At 31.4% G+C, this 26,171-nt stretch overlaps 1 protein-coding gene and 2 long non-coding RNA genes across 5 annotated transcripts; 2 read left to right on the top strand and 1 right to left on the bottom strand.

Moving 5' to 3' along the window:
• Nucleotides 1-706: 706 nt before the first annotated feature.
• LOC116402557 lies at nucleotides 707-6,277 on the bottom strand. 2 transcript variants are annotated; one of them, XR_004214997.1, is made up of 3 exons: nucleotides 6,180-6,277; nucleotides 5,303-5,451; nucleotides 707-4,406 (listed from the first exon to the last, which is right to left on the bottom strand). It is a non-coding gene; the product is annotated as an uncharacterized LOC116402557 (long non-coding RNA). The 2 variants fall into 2 exon arrangements; XR_004214996.1 differs by lacking the exon at nucleotides 6,180-6,277 and having other exon boundaries at nucleotides 5,303-5,790.
• Nucleotides 6,278-16,787: 10,510 nt separating this feature from the next.
• LOC101208427 lies at nucleotides 16,788-19,254 on the top strand. The gene is made up of 5 exons (XM_004151971.3): nucleotides 16,788-16,992; nucleotides 17,108-17,189; nucleotides 17,285-17,754; nucleotides 18,601-18,847; nucleotides 18,960-19,254. The coding sequence occupies exons 1-5, from the start codon at nucleotides 16,939-16,941 to the stop codon at nucleotides 18,977-18,979; spliced, it is 873 nt and encodes a 290-aa protein (XP_004152019.2). The 5' UTR covers nucleotides 16,788-16,938; the 3' UTR covers nucleotides 18,980-19,254.
• Nucleotides 19,255-19,764: 510 nt separating this feature from the next.
• Nucleotides 19,765-24,668, top strand: LOC116401680. 2 transcript variants are annotated; one of them, XR_004214867.1, is made up of 7 exons: nucleotides 19,765-21,600; nucleotides 22,082-22,240; nucleotides 22,334-22,478; nucleotides 22,570-23,111; nucleotides 23,232-23,697; nucleotides 23,790-23,885; nucleotides 24,004-24,668. It is a non-coding gene; the product is annotated as an uncharacterized LOC116401680 (long non-coding RNA). The 2 variants fall into 2 exon arrangements; XR_004214866.1 differs by having other exon boundaries at nucleotides 22,074-22,240.
• Nucleotides 24,669-26,171: the final 1,503 nt, after the last annotated feature.

The raw sequence follows: 26,171 nt of genomic DNA, 5'->3' as shown, positions 1-26,171 counted from the left end.
ATAAAGAAGTACGTACACAGTGAGTACATCACGTATAGTAATCATGACCATTGACTTGTTGTATAGAATTAACTGTGCATAAAACAACTAAGTTCCCCAAAAGAGAAACAACTAACTCGAGACCAAGCAGAAGTTAACAGACACCTAGTGGTGGGACTAGTAGTAGGTCCCTTACTGAGTATATATTTATAGTCATCCTTTTCTATGTTTAATATTTTCAACAAAGGTAAAGATAGAGGAAAGTTGGCAAGCGACCTAAAGGATTTGTGACATGACATATGGGGACACCGTTTTGCTTCCTCTTTTTCATGGTTCATTTCAATGTTTTGAACTTATACATTTTTATCTATTTATTTTTATCTTTAAAATTGTAGAACTAGTTGCACAACATGTTTTTAAGGTATTTTTAGTGAAAATTTAGTTTTCCGCTTTTCAAGAAATTGTCAAAATCATTATTTATCTTTAAATTAATAACCTCCACTTAATATAAAAAGTTGGGTCGTTACAAATATTTTTTTTCGTTCTTGTTGTTCAGGCCACTAAACACAATGTAGTTCTTTTATACATTAGTAAACTTCACTCCACCATACAGTCCTTTTCTACATGATCGTCTTTACTCTTATGTGCACATAATAGATCATTAGTAGAAACATAACTAATGGTTTGAACATTCATTCACAAACATTCACAATCTCAATAAACATACTTTGAAATACTACATAAGGCTTTCATATAAATCTCTTTTTAGAAATCATTTCAATTGAAATCATTAATTTCAACTCAAACTCTAACCTTCTTTGCTTTAATTTTTCCAGCAGCTCAAGACTACAAACTAGACTCATATTGTCAGGTTTAGAAAGTGGAATCAAGGAAATGACACAGGTGGATGCGATGCTCTTCTCCTTCAAGGCATTCCTATTTATAGAAAGAATGAATGACTTGAAAATGACATCTATCACCTACTTTATGCATGCATGCCCAGGTCTTTACACCCTCCCTAGTCTACCTTAGGTTTTCTTAGGTTATTTGCATGTTCTCCATCTCCGACCTACTTAATAATAGCAAAACATCCTTTCATTCCATGCCTTGTCCATCACTTTCTGTCTTTGCCCTAGCCATTTTCTTTGACTTTTCATGTCTTTCCCATCCTTCTTGTCTTCTAGCCCTTCTTCTTTTTTCTTTAAGTTCTCATGGCATTTCAACCAAGGCATTCCTACAACTAGGTATTTTCTATGATTTTTGAAAAATATCACTCACGTGCTCTTTTAACCAAGTGTTGAAGTAAAATTCCTTTTTAGCCCAAAATTACTATACTTATTTTTACAGGCTCTTTAATTCATACATAAGATCCCAGTATAAATTCTACTTTCACCAAGATACATCCTTAAAATTCTTAGAAATTTTGAATTTTAAAAAAATACTGAAAATTTTCTAAAGACTCGAGAACCGAGGTTTATAATTCCTTCCCTCCTTAAGAAATTTCGTCCTCAAAATTTGAGTAATGCAGATCGTAACTTACTTCCTTAAACCTTCACTCCATGTTATTGCTATTATTTCTTAAGAAAAGTTTAATAACCAAATTGTAGAAAGATTTATAAAATTAAGAAAATTTTCTAACATATTATCTTAATACTCCTTTTTGTTTGGCGTTACCCGACCCTTCTGGTGTAGTCTTAAGTTGGTTTACCAATTGTGACACACTTCTATCCTCCTAGAGTTTTGGACATTCTTTCATGTAATGATCTTGTTGTTGACAGTATTAACATGCACATGTAGTCCTTAAACATGGCCCTCGATGATATTTTTGACATTATGCACAAAATATTCTTTTGTCACCATTGATAGTGGATCCAAGTTTAGAAACTGGGGTTTCATCACGTGTCTCTTAAGCCCATGATATTTCTCTTGATAGACACTTCCTAAATTTTCCTGTTAATAAGATCGTCCTCCAGGTCGTGTCTAATAATCATGTTTTGCATATTTTTGGGAATCCCCGCTTTTGATTATCTATACTTATTTCTTATTTCTTCCCTTCAACGTCTTCTTTCCCTCGTGACAAACTTTGTTCTACCAATAAATTATTTTCTATTGGTTGCGAAAAGTTGGTCCATTTAGCTTCACACTTATTGAGGTTCGTATTGCTTCCCTTAGCTCTTTCTCAAATCTCCTGCATCTTTCTCCTTTAGTTGCAATAATTGGTTAGGCATACCGTGAAAGTGCAGTATACTCTCATTCATATTCCATTACCGAAAGTGACCCTATAGTTAAGTTTAGAAATTCTTCTCTCTCCACTTCACAATAGGTTGTTGGATAATACTTATCTTAAAAATTTCTCTAAAGGTTTTCCAATCCATCTCTTCCATACCTCCCCTTCAAATTACTATTGATCTCTACCATCCTTCTGCTTTCTTATGTAGTAGGAAGGTAGTTAATCTAACCTTTTTGTTTTCCGGACCATTACCCTAAAGCATTTTACTAATAGGTTCAACCAATCCTTAACATCTTTTGGGCCAGTTTATCCTTCAAACATTGTAGCTCCTAAGTGTTTCAATCTTTTGATGTCGCGTCTATTGTCAGATTTGGTTCTAAGAAATTTAATGCTTCTAATAACTTTTGATATGCGTTGTTCTCTCCTAGTATTGGTTGTTGTGAGACACTAGATTCTCTGCAGATTGTATATCTTCTTCTCTTCTTTTTATGGGATGTTTTCTTCTTTCACTATCTGCTTTTGCTTTCTCTTTTCTTGAGTCATCTTTAGAAATCCTACATTATGTAATTGTTTAACATAATTCATAAGCAGGGTCAAGAACTACTAAACTGAAAAGGATACCTTATTCAATTTCACATGGTTTGATGACTTTTTATGGACTTACTACATAGTCTAGCACACTATTTACATATGAATGTCTACATGCATATATATACTATTTTTATGAAGTATTTTGGTCATCTTCCTTCAGCTACAAAAATTTGGTCTGATCCCAAGCATCCTGATCTCATCTTGCAGGGCCCTCATAAAACGAGGTGGTACAATTATCATTTCTCTTTGTTGATCCATCTTTAGAAATACACAGCTTCTCTTATATTGTTCTGGTTGAAAACAGTAGAAACGTTGTTGTGTGTCTTCCAAATAAGGTCCCCCATGGTATTTCTGTCAATTTTTACATGCTCGTCTTCTTGTACCTCCTCTAGACTTCTCTCCTACTAAAAAAGAGCCCACAGATTCCTACATCAATTAGATTTTAGTTTGTTTTTCTCTTCAACTTTTTCTTCCATCTCCCTCGTTATTTTTGCAAATGAGCATAGGCTAGTCCAGTTATATTCCACAATTTCTGGTGTGTGATATTCTATTTTGAGGCCTTCGATGAGTTTCATGCATATTTCTCTCTCCATTCGCTAGGGTATGGTTACATATTCTATCTCTCTCTTAAACTTTTCTGCATATTCTGTAATAATATATGTTCCTTGGATGAATTCTTCTTTTTCTTTCATGCTACAATAATGTCCAGAAAAATATTTCCCCTTGAACATTCCCCTAAACATCTCCCACCTTGTTCTTTTCCCATGATTTAATTCTAACTTAACCTTCCTCCACCAGTCTTTTGCTTCTCCTCTAAGTACTATCTCTGCTAGTTCTACCCCTCTGGTTTTCGAGGCATCTTAATTGTTGTCCAAAAAAAGTCCTTCAGATGATTTAACCACTTATTTGCCTCCGTACAGTTTATAGATCCACTAAACTCTAAAATTCCTAGTGCTATTAAACCATCATTTAAAATTTTGGCTCTTAAATCCATTGCTAGTTAAGTTCTAAGCTACCTACAAGTGACACAAATCATCATCTATGAATTGTGTTTTACCTTTGAAAAATAGCATATACTTACAATGCTTTGGGTGAGATCATGTCTCCTCTATTTGCTTACTACATTGCCAGCCAGTCTACATATATTTTAATACTACTCTTCTAGATTTACTTTAGAATCCTAGTGTCTTAAAGCATACTTACAACTTTAGACTCTTATATCCCTAAGGCCAAACTTTCTCTGATACCATACTATCAGACCCCCACTCGGACCACCTACTCTCGACCCATGAGATGGCGTGAAGTCAACCAATACCATCTCTTAACATCATGATATCTGCTGACCCTACTCGTTTAATCTTTTAAAATGCAATGGAAACATAAATCTCATTCTAGTATTAAGGAAATTCAAGTGTAGCCCAACCCATTACAAGATTAAATTATACATAATGTTACCTCTAAAGGTTTGACTCAATTAGATTTCTATACAACTTCAACTTATTGATTTTTTCCCCTACACAATATTAACTATAATGATTTGTATTCCATCTAAAAGACTGGTTGGTATGAAAGCAATAAGCTCATCTCAGAGCAAGATGATCCTTACCTGAAAGTGAGAAAACATTTTGAAAGAATGAACTTAAAATGTCCAACGAGTGATATTTTCGAAACATAATTTCCAAATAATTATGCTATGATGCTTTTTAATGCAAACATAGAAGTCATGAAAACATAGTACAATAATTCTTTAGAAAATTTTCATAAGATTCAAACATTCATAACATTTAAACATATTATATCAGTATAGGTCAGATATCACTTAACCCTTTTCGCATAGGCAACAAAGCCTTCACACTAATAATCAGATTGGGAACTATAGGTGTGCCCATTTAGAGATAATTCTATAGGTGTGCCCATTTAGAGATAATTGTATAGTACTGGCATAATTCCATGAAAACATTTAAACAAGCTTGTACTTTAGCTTGGAAAGTATAAACATTTAAGAAAGTCTTTAAATGCAATCATTACTTACAAATTTTCTTAGAAATCATTAAGAATAAAGAATTCACAAACCAATACTTGTATGGTTCAAATCATGGTATCAAATAATATTTTAAAACCAATTTTACTCACTCACTTGATGATTTCTTCTTTAGCTTGAGAAATTCACCAATTATCACTTTTCCTTAAAATTGGGTATTTATATTCTAATTAATCCATAATAATAAGAAAATACCAAAACTTCAAGAAAAATTGGCAAAACACCCCAAAATGCCCAAAATGACCTAAAATGGTCGTGCACCCATCATACCCCACAAGGCACCCTCATGCCCTTCTCGTGCAGCCTCACCATGACACTCGGCCACCCAGGGAAATGCCCAGAAGCTGGGTTTTTCGACCAAAAACATGCTTTGACTTTGGAACTTAATAACTGAAAATCTAGAACTCGAATCATGAAACTTTCTTCTACAAAGTTGCTTAGAATTGACTCAAATACCTTACCTCAAATGTTCAACTCTAAATGCCAAACAATATGCTCCATAGCCCTTCAGAAGTGCACCTTGTCCAGATTGACCCAAATTTTGATATTCCTCCTTTTTCTGAACTCAAACTCGAACCTTCTTTGCTCCAATTTGTCTGACAGCCGAAGACTACAAACCAAACTCAATTTGTGAGGTTTAGAAAGTGGAATCAAGGAAATGGCATGGATGGATGTAATGCTCTTCTCCTTCAAAGTATCTCTATTTATAGAAAGGCTGCATGGCTTGAAAACGACATCTATCACCTACTTTATGCATGCTTGCCTAGGTCTTGACACCCTTTCCTAGTCTACCCTAGGTTTTTCTTAGGTTATTTACATGTTCTCCGTCTCCTACTTAACAATAACAAAACATCATTTCATTCCATGCCTTGCCCATCAATTTTTGTCTTTGCCCTAGCCCCTTTCTTTGACTTTCCATGCCTTACTCATCCTTCTTGTCTTCTAGCCATTTTCTAGACATTCTTCCTTTTCTTAAATTCTCATGACACTCCAACCAAGACATTCCTACAACTACGTACTTTCTATAAATTTTGAAATATCACCCATATGCTCTTTTAACCCAGTGTTGAAGTAAAAATCTCTTTCAGCCCAAAATTACTATACTTGTTTTTATGGGCTATTTAGTTTGGACATAAATACTTAAGATCTCAGTACAAATTCCACTTTTCATCAAGGTATATCCTTAAGCTTCTTAGAAATTTTGAAATTTAAAGAATATTGAAAATTCTGTAAAGACTAGGGAACCATGGTTTGAAGTTTTAGTTAGTCCACGAGAAACTGTAATAATAATTGTAGAACAACAATCATGATTTCAAAAAAATATAAAAGAAAACTTACAGAAAATGAAGAGAAGGAGAACACCGCTCACCGCTGTGAAGAAAATGGAAAGAAAGAAGGAAAAAAATTAGAGTTACACGAATTTCAAAAGCGAGAAAGACAAACCTAAAATATTAAAAAAAGAAAATCAATAAAAATTAAGCTGTTTTTAAGCAAGAAAAAGGAGTATTAAGTAAAATTTATGTAGCAAACAATATAATAAAATTTGGAAAACCATTTGGTAGATAAAAGAAGATAAATAGTTGTGTTAAAATGGTGTAGCCAAATGCCACGTCAAGCTGAAATTAGAAAAATGGAAGATGGGACGTAAGCTAACTTGGTTTATTATGAGATTTTAGAAGGAAAGGTGTTGGAAGCTACAACACAAACAATGGATCTAAACTTCAAACTTATTTGCATTTTTTTTTTCTCTTTTAATTTTTCTTTTTGTCGTCTCGTTTACAAACATATGAATATTTAACGCAAACTATAATGTGATAGCGATGTAATAATGTCATTCAATATATTCAAACTCTATGGACCATATGCATCATTTACTTAAAACAAGTACATTTACCAACTTATAGTAACCAGTCTAAAGTTATTGGACCTTTTTTTTTTTATATTCTTTTGTCTCTTTTTGCTCTTTTTTATTTGGTTTAAGGCTTTAAAATTACTTATTTTACTCTTACTTTTGGGTGCCTCTTCCTACCCTTTCAAACCTTTGTTTCAATATATTACGTTTTTACATTTCAGTCCTTTTTACAATGTATACCTTTATGGTATTTACTTTTTTCACTTTCAATTAATTAGTTTAAAATAAATATGATGGTAAAAGATTTGTAATTTGTTTTAACAGTCCAAAATTAATGAAAACTAGTTTAAATTAATTAATTTGATTCTTCTAAATCAACAAATACACGTTGAATAATGCAAATCGAACTTAAGATAAAAGAGGACATCAACTTTTGAAATTCAATTCAAAACTCAATCGTAATTATATACAAAACACAATCATATATACAATCGTAACTGTATACAAAACACGATCGTAATTGTATATCTTAAAACTTATAGACAAATGAAAATTAAAGTTAAATTTTAGTTTAAAATAAATTATATAAAATAAAAATGTTGAATTTGAGGAAAGAAAATCAAATTTTTGACTTTGAGTTGATAGTAATCACAAATCTTGATTCTGAACACATATAAATGTCAGTTAAGTTAAGTTTTTATCGTTAATTTTAATTTGATCAGTTTAGACCGTGATCAATTAATACAACTATTTTACGAGAATGTGTTTTTCCCACTAAGAAATTGTGTGGAACCTATATATATTACGAGTCATTTTGGACCTAAACAAAAAGAGTCCAGTACCTTTTAAACTTGAAATAAAAAAGAAAAAGGAAAAGAAAAAACCAAACAATTTGACAAAGTAAAGCAATGAAAAGAAGAAATTCTACCATTCAAGGTCAATCTACCAGCCCCAGCTTTAGGAGGTTGAGGTTGCTTATTTTTTTGCAAATCTCAATTTACCACTTTCACTTCTTTCTAGATCTCGATTTACCACATTCATTTGACCAAATTATACAATTTTTAGTCAAATTTGAAGAGGGTTCGAGAAAGCTTAAGTTTATTTTCTCATAGATACTTCATCGTAATTTCATACAAGTTAAATTTAGTTCTTTTGCCAAAAACAACTTACCATCTCTAGCTAGGCTTCTACATTATTATTGACTTGAAACCACACACCAAGTCCATGATAAGTCTCTTGGTTACAAATCATCTCTTAATTCTTTAACAAACCAAATTCATTATTAGTGGTCCTTTTGGTTAAATTTAGCCATCAATAACGTGTATGTATATATTTTAATATTTAAACGAGAGTCGAATATGATGGGAGAAATAAATTTGTGTATAAAATCAAAAGTTTGTCTTCCCAACTCATTCCAAATGTAGACAACATGTGAAAATAAAAACCCATTTTTCCCATCAACTTCGGTTTATGTCTCATTCCCACCACATGATTTTGAGAATTCATTCATACATACTCAACCCTACACTAAGAATATCACCGACATATTTTTTAGAATAAATGGAAAAGTCACGAACTAAAGTTGATGAATGAAACCATATTTATTACATAAAACAAAGGACATAAGAGCAAATAAATACAATAACAAAACTTTCAGTATATATATATATATATATGTAAAGAAAACAACCAACCAACCATCCTGTCCCACTAGTAAGAGCTTGTCTTTAGCTAAATCAAGAACGATACCATAATTGCAAGATTTATCTAAATTATTAATTAAAAAACATTGAACTTTTTATCTTTTTATCTCTAGAGTTCTAAAAAAGAAAACAACCATTTTCGTTAATTTTAAAATACTTTATGAATAGAAAATGGTTAATAGTTGTTACAAAATGCTTTTGAATTCTAAAAACTAAAAAGTTTGTCTTTTAACACTCTCAACTTTTTTAGAAAAATGGTTAAGAAAATGTGTTTAACGATTATCTACACCTTATGGCTGATCACATCTCACTTCAATTTCCTTTCTCCCCTCTTCTTTAATACATGACTTAACACTTTTTCACTTTCTGTCTATTTTTCTCCCTCTTCTTCAAAACCCTCTTACTTCCCTTCTCCTTGCTATTTTGAAGAAGATCCTAAACAAAATCGTGGACCTTAGATAACTAAGCTATTTGCTTTATTCTGGTGAGCGTGGGGAAATATTGTTTTTGAATGTATTTGAATTACCTACATTGTTGTGATAAATTGCTAAAGATCTACAAGTGGTCTCACCATGTACCAGTTGATAAGAAATATGAAAGAAGACTGAAATATATAGTTGAACTTTGGTCAATAAGTATAGGGGGAGTCTGAGTTTATCTTCGAGTAGATTCAAACACAAATTCAAGAGGAGCATGTCTTTGATTAAGTTTTTGTTATAACTTAAGAGTGTTGTTGCTTGCTCATTTGAATCTTAATAATATTTTTTTCTAAGCAAAAGTTCCCCAAATGTAGGTGGAATTCGCTGAACTACGTTAACAATGTCTTTTGTGTTTTGTATTCTTTTTGTTCTTTACTTATTCTCATAGTTAATTACATAAGATATAGCTAGAGGATATTATTGATCGTCTCACTTATTTTTAATTGGTATCAGAGTGGGTTGACGCAAGTTCATTGAATCTTCAATGGCATCAATCAGGAAAGGTGAGTCAACAACTCGTCCTCCAATATTAGATGGCACAAGTTATGCTTATCAAAAGAATGCTGTTAAATTTGTTGTCAAACTGTACATGTCTTTTAAGTGCAGAGAATGTGAAGAGTATGACTATTATCAAGTTGAATGCCCTGCTTTTCTGAAGAGAAAGAAGAAAAGATTTGGTGCTACTCTATCAGATGAAGAGTCTAATGATAGTGACGTGGAAGGAGAATATACTAAAGTTTTTGTCAATATCCTATCAAGAGATGATTTTGTATTGTTTGTTCAAGACTTGAGTTCACATAAAGAGAATACCTTGTCTTATGATCAATTGCAACATCAGTGGGAGGAAAAACTCTTTAGCTCGTTCTGCTCAAAAGGAGAAAATACAGGAGTTGTTGGATGAAAATCAACGACTGTTGACTATAATATCTTCGTTAAAATTAAAATGAAAGAGGTACAAACAGAGTATGAACATATGTCTAGATTAGTAAAAAGGTTGAATTCTAGCATAGATGATCTAAACCAAATCCTGAATACTAGAAAATCGAGTTTAAATAAGCATGGTCTTGGTTATAATTCGTCAGATCATAAGGATAAACAAAAAAACTTGATTGTCTTTGTTCCAGTAAAAATCAAGAGAGATTTTGAAAAGAGTTCGGCAGAGTTGGTCGAAAACAAGTTTAGTTATAAAAAATTGAAGATATGAACTTGTCATTACTATGGTATAAAAGGTCATATTGACATTTCTATTTTAAATTAAAAAGGTATATGATTCATCATCCGAAGATGTCCTACAAACCAAGATTCAATCATGCACTTCAGAAATTTAAGCATGTTGTATACAAGTCAAGGAAAACTAATATGGTGTGGAGAGTAAAACAATCCTGTGATAAATGTAATGTTGCCTTCATTACGATTCAAACATCAACTGAAGATTGGTATTTTGATAGTGGATGCTCAAGGCATATGACTGACGATCGCTCATATTTTTCAGAATTAAAAGAATGTCCTTCAGGGCATGTAACTTTTGGAGATGGAGCAAAAGGAAGAATATTGGCAAAATAAAATTATATTGTTAATACAAATCTTCCAAAACTTGATGATGTAAGGTATATTAAAGGTCATATTAAAGGTCTCATGACAAATTTAATTAGTATCAACCAACCGTGTAACCAAGGTTATATAGTAAATTTCTATAAAGAAGAGTGTATGTGACTAATAATATCAATAATGTTGTTTATGAAATGAATTTTGTTATAATTGGGAATTCAATAGGGAGTTCTTACATCCTTCAACCCATAACTCTAATTCACCTTGTCTTGAGAATGACTTCTTTTTGCGTTGAAAGGGGGAGAGTTTTGTAGTTATGATTATTTTGTTATGTAGTTATGACTTCTGTTTTGACTATGGATCAAATGAGTAGTATGTTTTGTCTACAGTAGTATTGCCTCTATTTTGATGTTTTGATGCTTGTGTGGGAGTATGTTGTGACTTCTGGTATAACTTCTGTTTTGACTATTGTCCGATTGATGATTCTTATTGATTCCTGCTTCATGTAATATTCTGGAAGACACTACTTTTCAAGATGACTCTTTATTATTATTATCGTTTCTATGGCTTCATTATTGATGATATGTTATTAAGGGGCATTTGATCGAAAATAAAAAGAATTCTTCTCTTTTTGACAAAAAAGGGGAGTTTGTTGGGATTTTTATCAAAAATAATTAATAAGAATTCATTTTATTTAATAACGTTTGGTTATTTAAATAAGGGATATTATTTATGTTAAAGGTAAAATATTTTCGTGTTTTATAGGAATCTTTTATCTATATTTTTTCATTAAGAAGATCGTGAAGAAAATCATAGGCCTCAAATAACTAAGCTATTCGCTTGGTTCTCGGTGAGCGTAAACGGAAAATTTATTTTAGAGAGTTCTCTTTTAAGAAAATATTGTTCTTGAAAGTATTTGAATTACCTTCTTTGTTATGATAAGTTGCTTAAGATCTACAAGTGCTCTCACCGTGTACCAATTGATAAGAAATATGAAAGAACACTAAAATAGTTGAACTGCGATCAATAAATTCAGGGGAAGTTGAGTTTATCCTCAAGTAGATTCAAACACAAACACAAGGGAACCTGGATTTATCTTCACATAGATTCAAACACAAATTCAGGAGAGTCTATCTTTGATTAAGTTTTTATTATAACTTAAAATATTATTGCTTGCTCATTTGAATCTTAATAATATTTTATATATGAGCAAAAAAGTTCCCCAGACGTAGGTGGTATTTGTCAAATTGGGTTAACAAAGTCTTCTCTCAATTAATTATTTTGGATATAGCTAGAGGATATTACCGGTTGTCTCACTTTCAGTTACTATTATCTATTTTTGATGCTCTCTTTTTGTTATTGTAAAAATTGTTGAGCTATATCAACTATAGTAAGAAGAAAACAAATAATTATTAATGAAATCATTGAGTAAACTTATAATTTAAGTGTCTAAACATGGCTGAACGTTGGGTAGCTGAGTGCTACTACACACCATTTGTGTTTCTTAATACACCGAAACAGAAACACATTGAAATTTTAGAGTCATGTTGAGTTTTGGATCATAACCTTGAGGATAATTAGTAGGAGAAAAGAAATATATATATATATATATATATATATATATATATATATATATATATATATATATATTATCAAATTTGCAGTGATGAAGACTTTATTGATCCTTTTTGTGATTCAAATTACTATATATGTATTTATTGTTAATGGTTATGAAGATTCCCCTTGATCATAGATGATATTCTTTTGTGAGTCCTTTTTGTATTATTTGACTATACTCCTAATGAAGAGACAGGTGTTAACAAGTGAAATTGTTGTTTGAATAGTTCAACATGCAATAACCATCTTTATTTGAATAGTCGCAACTTATTAATATCACTTGTTTTCGTTGAACTCAACAAACACATACGTTTGGATAATTATATCTCATCTTGAAGAGTTGTATCTTGTTAATATCAATTGTACTTAAGTTTAATAGTGTTACATTTTTTACAAATATTAAACTAGTTTCTTTTTCTTTAAAGAAAGATAAAATACCTTCCTTATCTTTAGAGATATTTTTTAAACATATTTTATCTTTTAAAAATCTTTGTTGTGTGCATCTTCAAAAAGTAATTTTAAATCTACTGATCATCTCTTTACAAGCTCAGCGAGTTTTCAATGCTTCATCTGTTTTTATCTTTCTCCCCATTATAAAAGGAGGTCTTTGTCATTCAAGGTATTCTTTTTGTATAGATTTCGAAAGCTTCGTATCATGTGAAGAATCTTTATGAAGGGAACATATTACCTTCTTAGATATTTCTTCATGAAGATTGCTTGATATCTTCGTTATTGGTTCAGTGTATTATTGATAAGAGATATAAAGAATATTAATTAAGTCACTTGATTTAGGGTCATCTATTTTAGGGGTTATTGTTTATCTTCATTAGAGTCAAATAAATTTCAGACAGAGCCTAATTAATCTTAGTTTCTGATAATAACTATAAAGAGTGCATATACTATAATGAATCTATTCTCCTAGTAGATTGAAAGTTATTTACTCATTTGAATCTTAAATAATATTTGCTTATCCAAGCTAAAAAGCTATTTCAAATATAGGTGAGTTTCTTCGAACTGAGTTAACAAAGCTTTCTATGATATTCACTGTTCCTGTAGCTATTCTTATAGTTGTTAAATAAAGTAACAGATAAAAGAAAATTTGCAACTATTTCACTTTTTTAAATACCAACTGCACCTAATTAGACTCATAGTTACTTTATGGACAAATATACTCCAAGAATCATGTTCCATCTAGAAGGGTAAAATAGGATTTTAGTAAAAAAAAAAGGTTGGGACAAGATAGAAGATAAAAAATTCTCCTACATTTCCTATTAAATTTGATAGTATATTGGTGTTCCATCTCAAAACCAATTGACAACGAGAAGAGTAACTCATCTATCTTATATGGAGTATGAGTTTCCTTGATTTTTTCAATGTGGAACTCTTAATATCTCCAATATGCTCCCTCTTTTTGGTTCACCTATATTGGATCAAATACTTGTTTGGACTTATGGACGCTGATACCATGTTAAATTTGATAGTATGAGTTCCATCTCAAAATCAATTGGCAATGAGAGGAGTAACTCATCTATCTTATATGGAATATGAATCCCCTTGGTTTTTCCAATATGGAACTCTTAATATCTCCAATTGCCACACATTTATAATAGATACTAATAATGAATGACGTGTATTGTACATGTTTAAAAATTTTGTGATTTATAATTTTATTTTTTACGTGTTAAAGGTTTAGCTTGAAAATTTATTTATATTTATTATAAATTAGACTGAAACAACTTCTACTACTCTACACTTTAATTTATAAATATATATGTATTACAAAATCTCTTTGTAAGAATAAAAAAAACTCTAAAAGTAGTAATAGAAGCAAATATTCCCAATGTACCAACCATATCCAAATATTGTTTATTTGACATAAATGTACCTATTCGACTTTTAACTTTCACATGTAATAAATCTATTTCGTAGAGTAAAGATATAAAGGACAACCTCGAGCATATCGCAACAAACACCTAGACTTGATAGGTCACCTTTTATATGGATCACATACATCCATTATATGAATACATTCATTTGATGTGTAATATCCTACACAAAAACAATCAATAAACACTTAAATTTGAAGAGTTGTGTTCCAAAGATCGAAGGACCTAATGAGTAACGACTTGCACTCAATGAATTGTATCTCATCAACATAAGCTTTGCATATTTAGTGTTCTAACATTGCTCTAGAAAAGTTGTGCTCTAAAGGTGGAAGAGGAAAGTAGTTATTTACAAAATTTGTAGAGATAACAAGAGAATTAAAAATTATTCTATTTTTCCCTCTTTTAATATAGTATAGATAGATATAGATTATAGACATATCGTTTTAGTAACATTTAAAAAGAGGGGTTGATTTTAACATACCATAAGATATTGTGAAATTTTACGCTTTAACTTGGAATTTTGGTTTATATTTGGTTGTCAAAAAAATTGATTTTAGAATTGAAAAAAAATGAGAGTATCTGTATGGAAAAAATCATGACATCTAATAAGCTATTTAAAAATGGATGATTAATTTTTATAGATATAACTAACTGACAAAATATTTACACCCGTATAACAAAATGAAAAAGTTCATTAAACTTATCATTTTATTTAAATATTTCAGGTTTGTCCTTCATTTTCATCTTCATCGTCTTTTTCTCTTCTCCTTCTGCCATTTTTTTTTTGTGTCTTTCTTCTTCTTCTGAGATTTTTTTCTTTCCGTTGTTTGTTTCTATTCTTCTGTAATTTTTGCTTGTCATTTCTTTTCCATATTCTTTCTTTTGCAATTTTTCTTTTCTTTTTTTCAAATTGTTATTTGGTTGTTTAAGGTTGTGTGTCAAATATAAAAGATTATGAAAAAAATTCTTGGGATATTGGATTCCTAAATTTAAACGATCATATACAAAAAATAGTCAAATCTAAAACATCGTTTATCAAATAATCTTACAAAAAAAATCGTTTAGATTTGGCTGTCAAATTAAAAAAATCAATAATTGTATTTCAAATATAAATGATCGTATACTAAAACTAAACGATCGTGTACCAAAAAATCTTGAAATTTTTTTTTGAGATTTGGCTACTCAAATTTAAATTATCAAATAAAGTTGTCAAATCTAAACGATCAAATCTAAACAATCCCAAATTTAAACATTTAAATCTAAACGATCATCTACTCAAATTTAAACCCAAAGAATCTTGAAAAAAATCGTTACCCAAATCTAAACGATCTTGTAAGAAATGTAGTCAAATCTAAACAATCATTTACCAAAAAATATATTACGTTGGCTAGATGACAATTAATCACGACTATTTTTAATATTTCCTATTGTGATTCTACGAGTTTTTTTTTTTTTTTTTCATTTTTAAAACTATTGTTCAATATTTTACCGTTTTATTATATTTTTTAAAACACCTCTAAGTTGATCATTTAGTGATGATACGAGCATTTTAAACTTCCTTTTCAAAGGTTGATAGTATTCATCCAACTTTCAAAGTTTAAATATATTTTTTAAATAGAGTATTAACTGTTTTACTAAAGATAATATTTTTTTTTTACTTTTAAAAAGCTTAGGGGTATTATTGAAATATTTGAAAGTTCAAAATGTATATTTTGTTGCAAAGTTCTAATGGTTTGGATCCAAAATTAAGGATGATGTAGTTTTGAATGTTTTTTCCTTTTCTTTTTCTCTAAAGTTTGAGGATAATATTTAAACTTTTTAAAGTTATTTTTTATACAAATTACATAGTTTATAGGTATTTCCATAATTTAGCCTAAACAATGTCAAACAAATGAATCTTTTTCAAAAAATCTAGACACCACAAAATATATGTTTGTTTTGTCTTTCGACTCTATATTCTAGTCTATATATTTTAAAATTTTCAATTTCAATTTTCATACTTTTAATAACTTTATTAAAATTTTGTGTAAGTACTTTTAATAAAATTTAAATTTATTTATTTAAAATTATTTTTTTTATCAAATTTGTTAAATAATAACAATAATTTTTATAAATAATTGCAAACATAGCAATTAGATTCAAAATAATAAAGTATATAACAATAATTAATTTTTTTTGTATATATATAGCAAAATCTATCAAAGTTTATCAATAATAAAAGTCTATCAATATAAACGATGCTGTAAATATTAGTCTATCTAAAAAGTATGGTCCATAATGAATGAAAGAAGCAAACATTCAAATTCTCTCATCTAAACATATGTTTTGGAAAAACAGCTTCTAGGACATTCTCTTCTCCGAACCCATCAATAAATGATCATATCTACAACATATTTCTTCATCAATAAACCAACTCGAATGCAAAAAGAATGCTAATCACTCTTTCCCAAATATATGAATCATAGTCTCAACTTAAAAGCCATAGGCCCATGTAATTGGGACCAATCTAAATCAATAATCCATATCCATCCAAGTGTATGGTTAAAACAAGTGCCACGTCCCCTAAGATTTTCTTACTTTTCTAGTTTCTTAAGTATAAATTGCAGGTAAAAGTTTGAAATACCAACCTCTTCATCTTAAGTATATCTATATATTACTTCAGTAGAGTTGTTAGCATCTAATAATACAAATTGGCCTATTGAACACAAATGTATTTGATTAATTAACTTTCCAATTGCCCCAACTCCAACCACATGGTAACAATCTTTTAGCATCTCATAATTAAATCATAATCCTTAGTCCCTTTACAACATTTCTTTATAAATCACTCACATTCACATGCCAACTCTTTCTTGTCCTTATTGCTTGGTTGTCTTCACCATCTTCCTTAGATTCTCATTCTCATTTTTCCCTTCAGCCTTTTCCACAGTGAAGACAGGGAATCTTCAGCAAAGAGACAGCACAGAACAGATCTCTTCCATTTTGACTCAAATTTTGTCATGTTTCTTTGACATGTGCATAACCCTTTTTAAAGAAAACCTCACTTTATCACTCACAGTCATGCAGGTAAGGCTTTTTTCTTTTCAGAAAAACTTCTTGCTTTGTGAAAAGTTCCCTAAAGAAATGTGTTTTTCTTCTGTGTTAAAGCTTAATGGGTATCTGTTGTTTTGATGAATTGTAGCAAGTTTTGCAATGGGTTTTCAAGGAAACAAATGAAAAACAAAGAGAAAGGACACAATCTACTAAGAAGAGGACAAGTTGTGGTAAGAGAAAAATGCACAGTACCGGTTTGATAAAATGTTAAAGTGGCAATGATTTGTTTGAAGTGTTATGAAACTATTTTTTTTTTCTTTGACAGATAAAGGAACTGCTAGAACAAAGGAGATAGTGGTGTCTAGTTCTTGTGGGAATTCTCAAAGATCAAAGGGATTTGAAGGGAGGAAATTTGATCTAAAGAAGTTGAAATCATTTGCTTTGTTGTGCAGAAAGGATATTTCAAAGTCTTGTTTTTATAGTACCATTAATATAAAAAGACCAAGAACACAAGGCTTTGATAATATGCAACAGTATTGGATTCAAAAGATGAAAAAAGAAGATGTTACTAGAGGAATTATAGAGATTGGTCAAAAGGCAGATTCTGTTCATGCAGGCACCAAAGTCTTGCCTATAACTGATGCAACTTTAGCAGAGCAATGTAGCAATAAGAGTGAGAAGAAAGTTTTGGCCAACGGGGAGAATAAAACCAAAGCCAAATCAAGAATGAAGGAACTTTTGAGATGGGCTATGGCTTCAAGATCAGAAAAAGGAGGGAAGTTCATCACTGGCAAGGTGATTTTCTTAACTTCTTAATAACTTTTCCTCTCGTTTGTTGGATATTTGGAAATCCTTTATTTTTACAAGTAATCAACAAAATTCGATTTCCATCACTTACTACTTAAACCATCACATAACTCAATAGTTTAAGCTTAAGAGTTGAAGTACATATACTCTTAATAGCATCTCTAAGTATGGGCTTTAGGATTAACTTGACTTGTGGAACCCAAAACATGAATTGCATCAATATCAGTCGAATTCGGACGTCTTGTTCTGATATGATATTAAACTTTAAATCCAAAAGAAGCTCTTAGGTTCAAGTCGATTTTATTTTTCATTGGTTTTTTCTTACATTACCAAATACATATTGAATAGTGACTCTGATCTGTATCCATGTTGAATATGAAAGAAACCAAACCACAAATCATTGGTATTAGTATCACCATTATAGCTACCAACACATATCCTTACTAATGAATAGCTAATTCTACCACTCCTTCTCACTTAGAAGAATGAAATATGCAAAACATCTAAAAAGTGAAAATCAATGTTAACTAGAAATAATAGTATAGGGACTTGAACATAGAACCTCTTTGAGTAGCTTCTCAGGTAACATCTTAAATCCTTGGTGGACCAAAAGCTTAAGCTAATGGGAATAGACAAATTTAATATTGTATTCTCCAAAAGTAACCGATTTTAGGGGTCGATATAGAATAACTTTTTAGTTTTTAATTGCTTAGCTCTAAACATTTTGAAATGTTATTCCAAACAAAGCCTAAAATATTTATGTATGAATGATACAGTATTGTATTGAAGAGACACATAATAATAATGACTTAAAATTGTGCAACTTCTTTTCAGGTTTCACAGTTACGAAACCGAGCAACTCTTAAAGCAGGCTTGAACGATGATCAAGAGAGTAACGACTCCCCCAAGATCAGTTTTAGATGGGAAGCTGAAAGCTGCTCCTCCATTTCCTCAGCTTACTCATCTATGTCGGCGGTGTCTCCCTTCAAGAACTGTTCCATTACTCTGAATTCCACTGCCATTCATGAAATCAATCAATATTATCCAAGAAGAGGAAGCTGGATCACTACAGATTCTGAATGTAAGATTGTAATCCCCATTTTCATCAAACTGATCACTTATAAAAAATTATTATAGAACAAAAAAGAGATGAGGAACTGACTTGACTTTCGTTCTCTGCTATGAATGAACAGTTGTTGTGCTAGAGCTTTGAAAGGCGAAAGAAGACAAATGATCTCCAATGGCTTCATCAGCTTGCTATATGGGAATTGTAGATTCTATTCAAAACCAGAGGATTTGTTTGTAAAAAATGCTTCAAAATATGTATGCAAAATATTCATTTCAAATAACATTTTGATTGTAAATCAAACCCTCATCTAACAAGTTTTAGCAAGGCGATTCATGCTTTTTTGGGTTTTCGTAGGACGAGATCGAGATGAAAAAAAGGCATCTTAAGATAAAGTATCAGAATTGTTTGCTAACGTTTCATTTCTTTTTTTCTGTTTCTAGTTCCCTATTTGTTTGGTAAATATTTTTTTAGAAACATTTTGGGAAATTGCCAAAAAATAGGCTAAAGATGAAGTAGAAAATGAGTTTTATGATTCATTTTCAAAAAGTAGAGATTTATGACAAATTTGGAGTGAAATGTCCACAATACCCTTATTTAATTTTCCCCTATTTAATTCTTCGTTTCTTCTCTTCAACCTAAAAACAAAACAACATTAAAAAAAAGTAAACTCCAACTCTCCCGTTTTTAACTCTCTTGCTTCCACACTTCGACTTCAACTTCGGTGCCTCCAATGAACATCTCTTCCATCCATTTCTTCTCCACGGCTTTTTGTTTTTAATTTCGACTTCAACTCCGGTGAATGCTACTCCACTCCTTTTCGATTTCAGCTTCGTTTTCACCGGACCTCTCCATTTCTTCTCCACTCCCTCCTCTCCATTTTCAATGTCGTATCCATCCTCTTTGAAGTTAAGTGAGTAATAAAATCTGAGTTTTTTATTTTTTTTATTTTTTTTATTTTTATAAATCATTGTTGTTTAAGTTGTCTGTTGAAATATATGAGATTTTTGTTGGGCACATTTTACATATACCACTAAATTTGTAGAGAATAAATGCATATGTCCTACATGCACACACACATAGAGAGCCGTGGAACATGAATTGTGTTTTTAGAAAGAAGAACCATATAATTAATAAACATATTGGGCGAAGACCATTTTCACTCACCACAAACTGTAATAATAGATCGAGATGAAAAAAACATCAGCTCTTCTATCTTGGAGTTTAGAACATGAATTCTGGCATATTTGGTATCACATCTAAACTCAGTAAAGCTACCAGTAGAACAATGTTGAAAGACATTATCATTTTTAGAAGAGTTGATGTTTTTTACTTTGTTGGTTATCAAAAGTTGCATTGTTGTTCTCTACTTTAATTTGTTGATGATTTTAGTGATGTAGTTCCAATAAAATGCAATCTTTGTTCCCTTGTATAACCAAGTAGCTCCCCATATTAATTTGTCTTATGTCGAACCAGTTTATTTAGGATTCATTTGTTAGAGAGAATTTGAAAACAAATGATTCAATGAGTTTTGTTCTTATGTTTAGCTTTCCTCCCACTATTAATCATTTTAGTAAAGGTGTTACAATGTATGTTCAAGAGTGCAAGCAGTTTAATTTAGTACAAGCTTCTTATGAACTTGTGAACCCCTATCACATGTTTATTTAGCATGCCCTTTTACATGTTTATTTAGCATGCCCTTTTACATGTTTATTGCTATGGTAAGGCTCTTATGAACTTGTCAACTCCTCTCTTATGAATTTGTCAACCCCTCACTAGCAATCTCATTTTAGTAAAGGTGTTACAATATATGTTCATTGGGCTTTAATGTTTTATCTCGCACCTACCAAAATTTCAGTAGGAGTTTCAAACCCTTCCTAAATCGTTTAGAATGGTTTTATGCATGTTTAGCAAGTTTACTAGGTTTAGCAATTCATTAGAATGTTTTAATATTTTATCTCGCACGTACCTCACACGTATCAAAATTTCAATAGGAGTTTCAAAATGAGATTGTTACCCTTCTTAAATCGTTTAGAATTTTCCTATGTATGTTTAGCAAGTTTATTGGGCCATAATGTTTTATCTCGCACCTATCTTGCACGTATCTCCCACCTACCAAAATTTCAGCAGGAGCTTCAGAATGAGATTTGCTACCCTTCCTAAATCGTTTAGAATGGTTCGATGTATGTTTAGCAAGTTTATTAGACTTAACAAGTTTAATGCCAATGTTTTATCTCACATGTATCTGAATTTTAGTATGAGTTTCAAAATGAGATTGCTACCCTTCCTAAACCATTTAGAATGGTCCTATGCATGTTTAGCTAGTTTATTGGGCTTTAAGGGTTTAGAGTTAGCAAGTTTATTAGCCTTTAATGTTTTATCTCGTACGTACCAAAATTTTAGTACGAGTTTCAAAATGAGACTGCTACAATTCCTAAACTGTTTAGAATAGTCATATGCATGTTTAGCTAGTTTATTGGGCTTTAAGGGTTTAGGGTTAGCAAGTTTATTAGACTTAGCAAGTTTATTAGCCTTTAATATTTCTACCCTTCCTAAATTGTTTAGAATGGTCCTATGCATTTAGCTAGTTTATTGGGCTTTAATGTTTTATCTCGCACTTATCCAAATTTCAATGTATACATGTTTAGTAAGTCTCTTATGCAATGATATTTTATTTGTTTCTTTTTTGTCCAGGCTTCAATATGACTTTGACATCAACTGACGGACCCATGTACAAGATTGATCATTCTCACAATTTTCATGCTTTAGTAAGCTTTTTATCTCATTTAGAAAATACTACGCGTAATATTAAGGCTAAATTGAAACCGGATCAGTTAACCTTATTTAGAAATACAAAGTTTGACCACTTTTTGGATCTTAATATCGTCTTTAATGGGCCACTTATCCACTACTTATAGTTAAGGGAGGTGGAAAATGAAGGAAAGGATCCTATCAGTTTCATGATAGGGGGAGTTTTGTGTACTTTTGGTAGGAGAGAGTTTAACATCATAACGGGTCTATGAAGTTCTCCAACAGAGTCTATTCAATTGGTGGGGAATAGTAGGTTGTTGGGCAAGTTCTTCGAAGAAAAAAAGTCTATTAATGTAAGTGACTTAGAGGACACATTTATGGAATACGAGGGAGATGACGATGACATAGTTAAATTAGCTTTAGTGTACTTTATAGAGTTGTCATTGTTAGGAAAAGATAGGCAGACGAAAGTGGACTGAACTTTATTTAGGATTGCAGATGATTGGAACACATTTAACAATTATGATTGAGGAGGCTTGGTTTTTGGACGCACGTTTTGTGCCTTAAAACGAGCCTTGGACATGCAACATGCCAAGGGAAAGAAGAAGTCAACTAAGACAAAATGTACTATCATGAGATTTTTCGCATGCGTTACAGGTATGTTACTTCCTACTTTAAACTTATGCACACATTTATATATACATATATCTTGGGACAGTTGCTAAACTTGTTTTGTTGAATATGAAATAGGTTTGGGCATATGAGTCTATACCAACCATCACTGAGTGTGGTGTACATAAAGTAAACAATGATTTCATACCACGAATGCTAAGGTTGGTGTGTGAACTATCTCCGAAGTCTCATGCCCTAGAGCCAGGTGTTTGACTCGCCAATGGTAAGTAGCAACCAATAGTAACTAACTTACCGAATGCATGAATTTGTTTCTTTTTGTTTGGCCTAACTACATTTGCTTTTCCACTTTGTAGTTCATAATTAAGACGGTAATTGAGATGACGCCTGAAGAGAAGAAACATTTAAGAATATCTTCAGGTGAACTTTTTGACAAACCACATCCATCTAACATCGTTCCTGGAAAGAATGGTGGTTCAAAACGAGCAAGAGAAGTTAGTAATGATGAAGATGACTGTAAAAAGAGTAAGAAAAAGAAGTGAAAGTCTAAGATGAAAGAGGTTGTTCGGAAACTCAAAGATTGAGTAGCGGTTCTTGAGAATGAACGTGGAAGCCTAAAATCAAATGTTGAAGAATTGAATGTCATGGTGTCGACTATATTGAAACTCATTGAACTTGAAAGAAATGTTAAGAAGTAAAGTTGTTGTTTAACATTTCCAAAGTTATCCTTACTAATATATTTTGACATTTTCAAAGGGTGAAGGAGGCTGCACGGGGTTTGAAGGCCATAATGCCCAAACCCAAGATGTTGACACACCCGGTACTCCTTCTTGGTTGAGGGTGCCAAAGGAGGATGACACAAATAATGGAGTGAAACACGTTGAACTTCAAAAAAAAGGTTAGGAATCAAAGTTGTGTAATGGGGTGAAAATTATCCTTACTAATACATTTTGACATAGCTAATCTTGATGCTTAGTTTATATCATTATCCTTACTAATGCATTTTGACCTTCCATAGGGTGTCGAAGGAGACAACAAGGAGGATGACACAATCGACGTGTTGAAGAAGAAGGTTCATATTGGTTTGGAGGAGCCAATAGACATCGTTGACGATGAGGTTGAAATTGAGGAAATTGAAGAAAAAAATTCTTACCCATTTTGATTCAGAGGTCACGGAAATAGAACTCTTTTCCACTCAATGACCACAAGTTTGGCCCGCACGTAGGAAGCGTGCAATTGTTTACTTGTCAACCCCCTTCACATCTCTAATTAAACAGTCTACGAAATCAACCACCATCACCTCTCAGTCTCAACCATCCGTTTATGATCCTATGCACAAAATACTTGACGTTGATTTAGATCGACTCAAAGCTTGGATTACAGACAAGCGTACAAGAGGTGAAGTGCATGAAACTTTTCACGGCACAAAATCGAAGGAATATTTCATAGACTTCTTCATGTGTTGTCGGTGGTTGGCGGATGAGGTAAAGACTTTTCTTATTTTTTTGTTAGTATAATGTTTTCTTTACAGGTTTAAAGTTAATCTACATTCAATGTTTTCTTTTGTTTCTATTAGCATTTGGATGCACTCTTTTTTCTCATTCGCTTCAAGATTAGGACAACAATGATACCTTCTGCTCAAAACTTCACAACTGTAGACACACTCTTCATGGTTTGTATTTGCAACCATACTTTATGTTATAAATTTGCTTTTGATATTTATCTTTTTGTTTTATTGTATTTCGGTCTGACATAAATACATATACATGTATATTTTTTTTTCTTTACAGTGATCATTAGTTGCGAAATGGCCAGAATACCAAGAATGTATTAAAGAGAATTGACCGTTTGACTGGAAGGAGGAGTATCAGTTGGTTGACTATGTTGTCGGATCAAAACAAGGCTTTCAAGATCCTTGGACAAGTGTTGATTACATTTACTCTCCATTCAATATTTATGTCAATCATTGGGTTCTATTATGCTTGGACTTGGTAAGTTGTCAAGTCAAGGTATGAGATTCGCTTCTGTCGCTTATGAGTGTCGAAGAGATGAGAAGCATATTAATGCTGATTCAAGAGATGGTGCCAAATTTGCTAGAATACTACTGGATTCTTTGCTAGATACTACTGGATTCTTTGCTAGGAGAGGTGGATCGTAAACATACAAGGAACCTTGGCCACTTGTCATTGTTGACTCCATTCCACAACGCAACAATAGTGATTGTGGTGTATTCACCATTAAGTATTTCGAATACGAAACTTTTGGTTTAGATGTAGCTACATTATGTCAAGAAAAGATGTCCTACTTTAGAAAACAATTGACATTTCAATTATGGACCAACACTCCTATGTATTGACTTTTAGTAACAAAATTTGAAGGAATTGTATATCATATATGTTGCGAACTATGTACATAAATCAATTGATGTAATGGAATGAGCACCATTGTTATTTTATGGTCTGAAATTTTTATTTTATTCGTTTGAAAAAAAATTCAAATGTGCAGTATGTACAATCCCATAAACATCATTTGAGATGTGGTTATCTTGCATTTTTTTTTATAATATGAAGACTACACAGGTGATTTGTTTTTTTTGTAGGAGCTACTGTTATGGATTCTGGAAGCAAAGATTTAGAGCTTCTGGGTTTGGTTAGAGAAAGAAATGGAACCAGCCATAATTCTCCTATTTCCCTCTAAAGATCATCAAGTACCACATATATTTAAGCTTAATTTGGATGTTTGTTTGTTCTTTTTAGGCATTGTTTGATAATTAATTTAGATTTTGATATTGCATTGCAGGAGATTGAAGTTAATCTGATCATTACAGATTACTGTATGCCAGAGATGACAAGCTATGATCTTTTCAAAAAGATCAAGGCAAGTTTCTTCTTCTTCTTCTTCTTTTCCAAGCAATGTTTTATTCTTTCTCCATCTTCTTCCAAACACAAAATCTGAAAAAGATTTGAGCTGAGTTTTGATTGAATCTGAACTGTGTTTATGCTCCATCTGGATATTAGATGTTTAATATTGTTATGCAGTCGTTTTTATCTTTGCAACTTCAGGTTAAATGGATAACATAACATTTAATTATATGGAAAATTGGAATTTCATCCATTTGATATGAATGATTCTTTGACAAGCTAGGTTATTACTAGTTAGCTTGTCTTTTTCCTCTGGTGATATTTGCAGTGATGTAGCATAATTATTAAGGTTCATTTTGTAGTTGTCTGAATTATTTTGTTTTTGCTGTGTTATTAGACCTCCCTGTGATCAAGGACAGAGTTGAGGCTGCTGATTTATTGAGCAACAAATGTCATCATATTGTTTTGGTTGAATAAGATGTTTGGAAGAAGGAGCTAAGGAGTTTTTGCTTAAACCAATGAAAATATATGATGTGAACAAGCTTAAGCCTTTTATATGTAGAGAAAGAAAATGGAAATCATCTAAAAGAACAACATACAAATTATTTTTTCTCTACTTTTGGGAATTAATGACCATTATTACCAGATTTTCTAGCGTTAAATGACCATTTATTATTATGTACTTTCTAATGTTACATGAGTAATAGTCATTTTTCAATTTTGTCTGCATGTACATAGTTAATGAAAATGCTTACATATCTCATTTATTTTGTATTTTAATTTAAAAGAAAAAGAAAAGTTTTCAAAACATGGTGTAAGATTACTTATTGATTGGGGAGAATCTGCAAAACTAATATTGGAAAAATTATCTTCATTCTTCAAAAATAAAGTAAGTATTAAATGTAGAATAATCAATAGCAAAAAGGATGAGAAGGACATCATAATTTTTAATGGAGCAAGTATATCAATTTTCTTATTACACGAGCTAATTTTTGTGGATTTGATGGTTACAACTTACAAAATTAAGATTCAAATGTTAACATCATCTCCTAAAAGAAACAACCCACGTCAATTAAACTTCGACCCAAACAAAAGCA

Source organism: Cucumis sativus, chromosome 3 (assembly GCF_000004075.3).
Source record: "Cucumis sativus cultivar 9930 chromosome 3, Cucumber_9930_V3, whole genome shotgun sequence".
NCBI lineage: Eukaryota > Viridiplantae > Streptophyta > Magnoliopsida > Cucurbitales > Cucurbitaceae > Cucumis > Cucumis sativus.
This window is presented reverse-complemented; position numbering and strand designations above follow the sequence as displayed.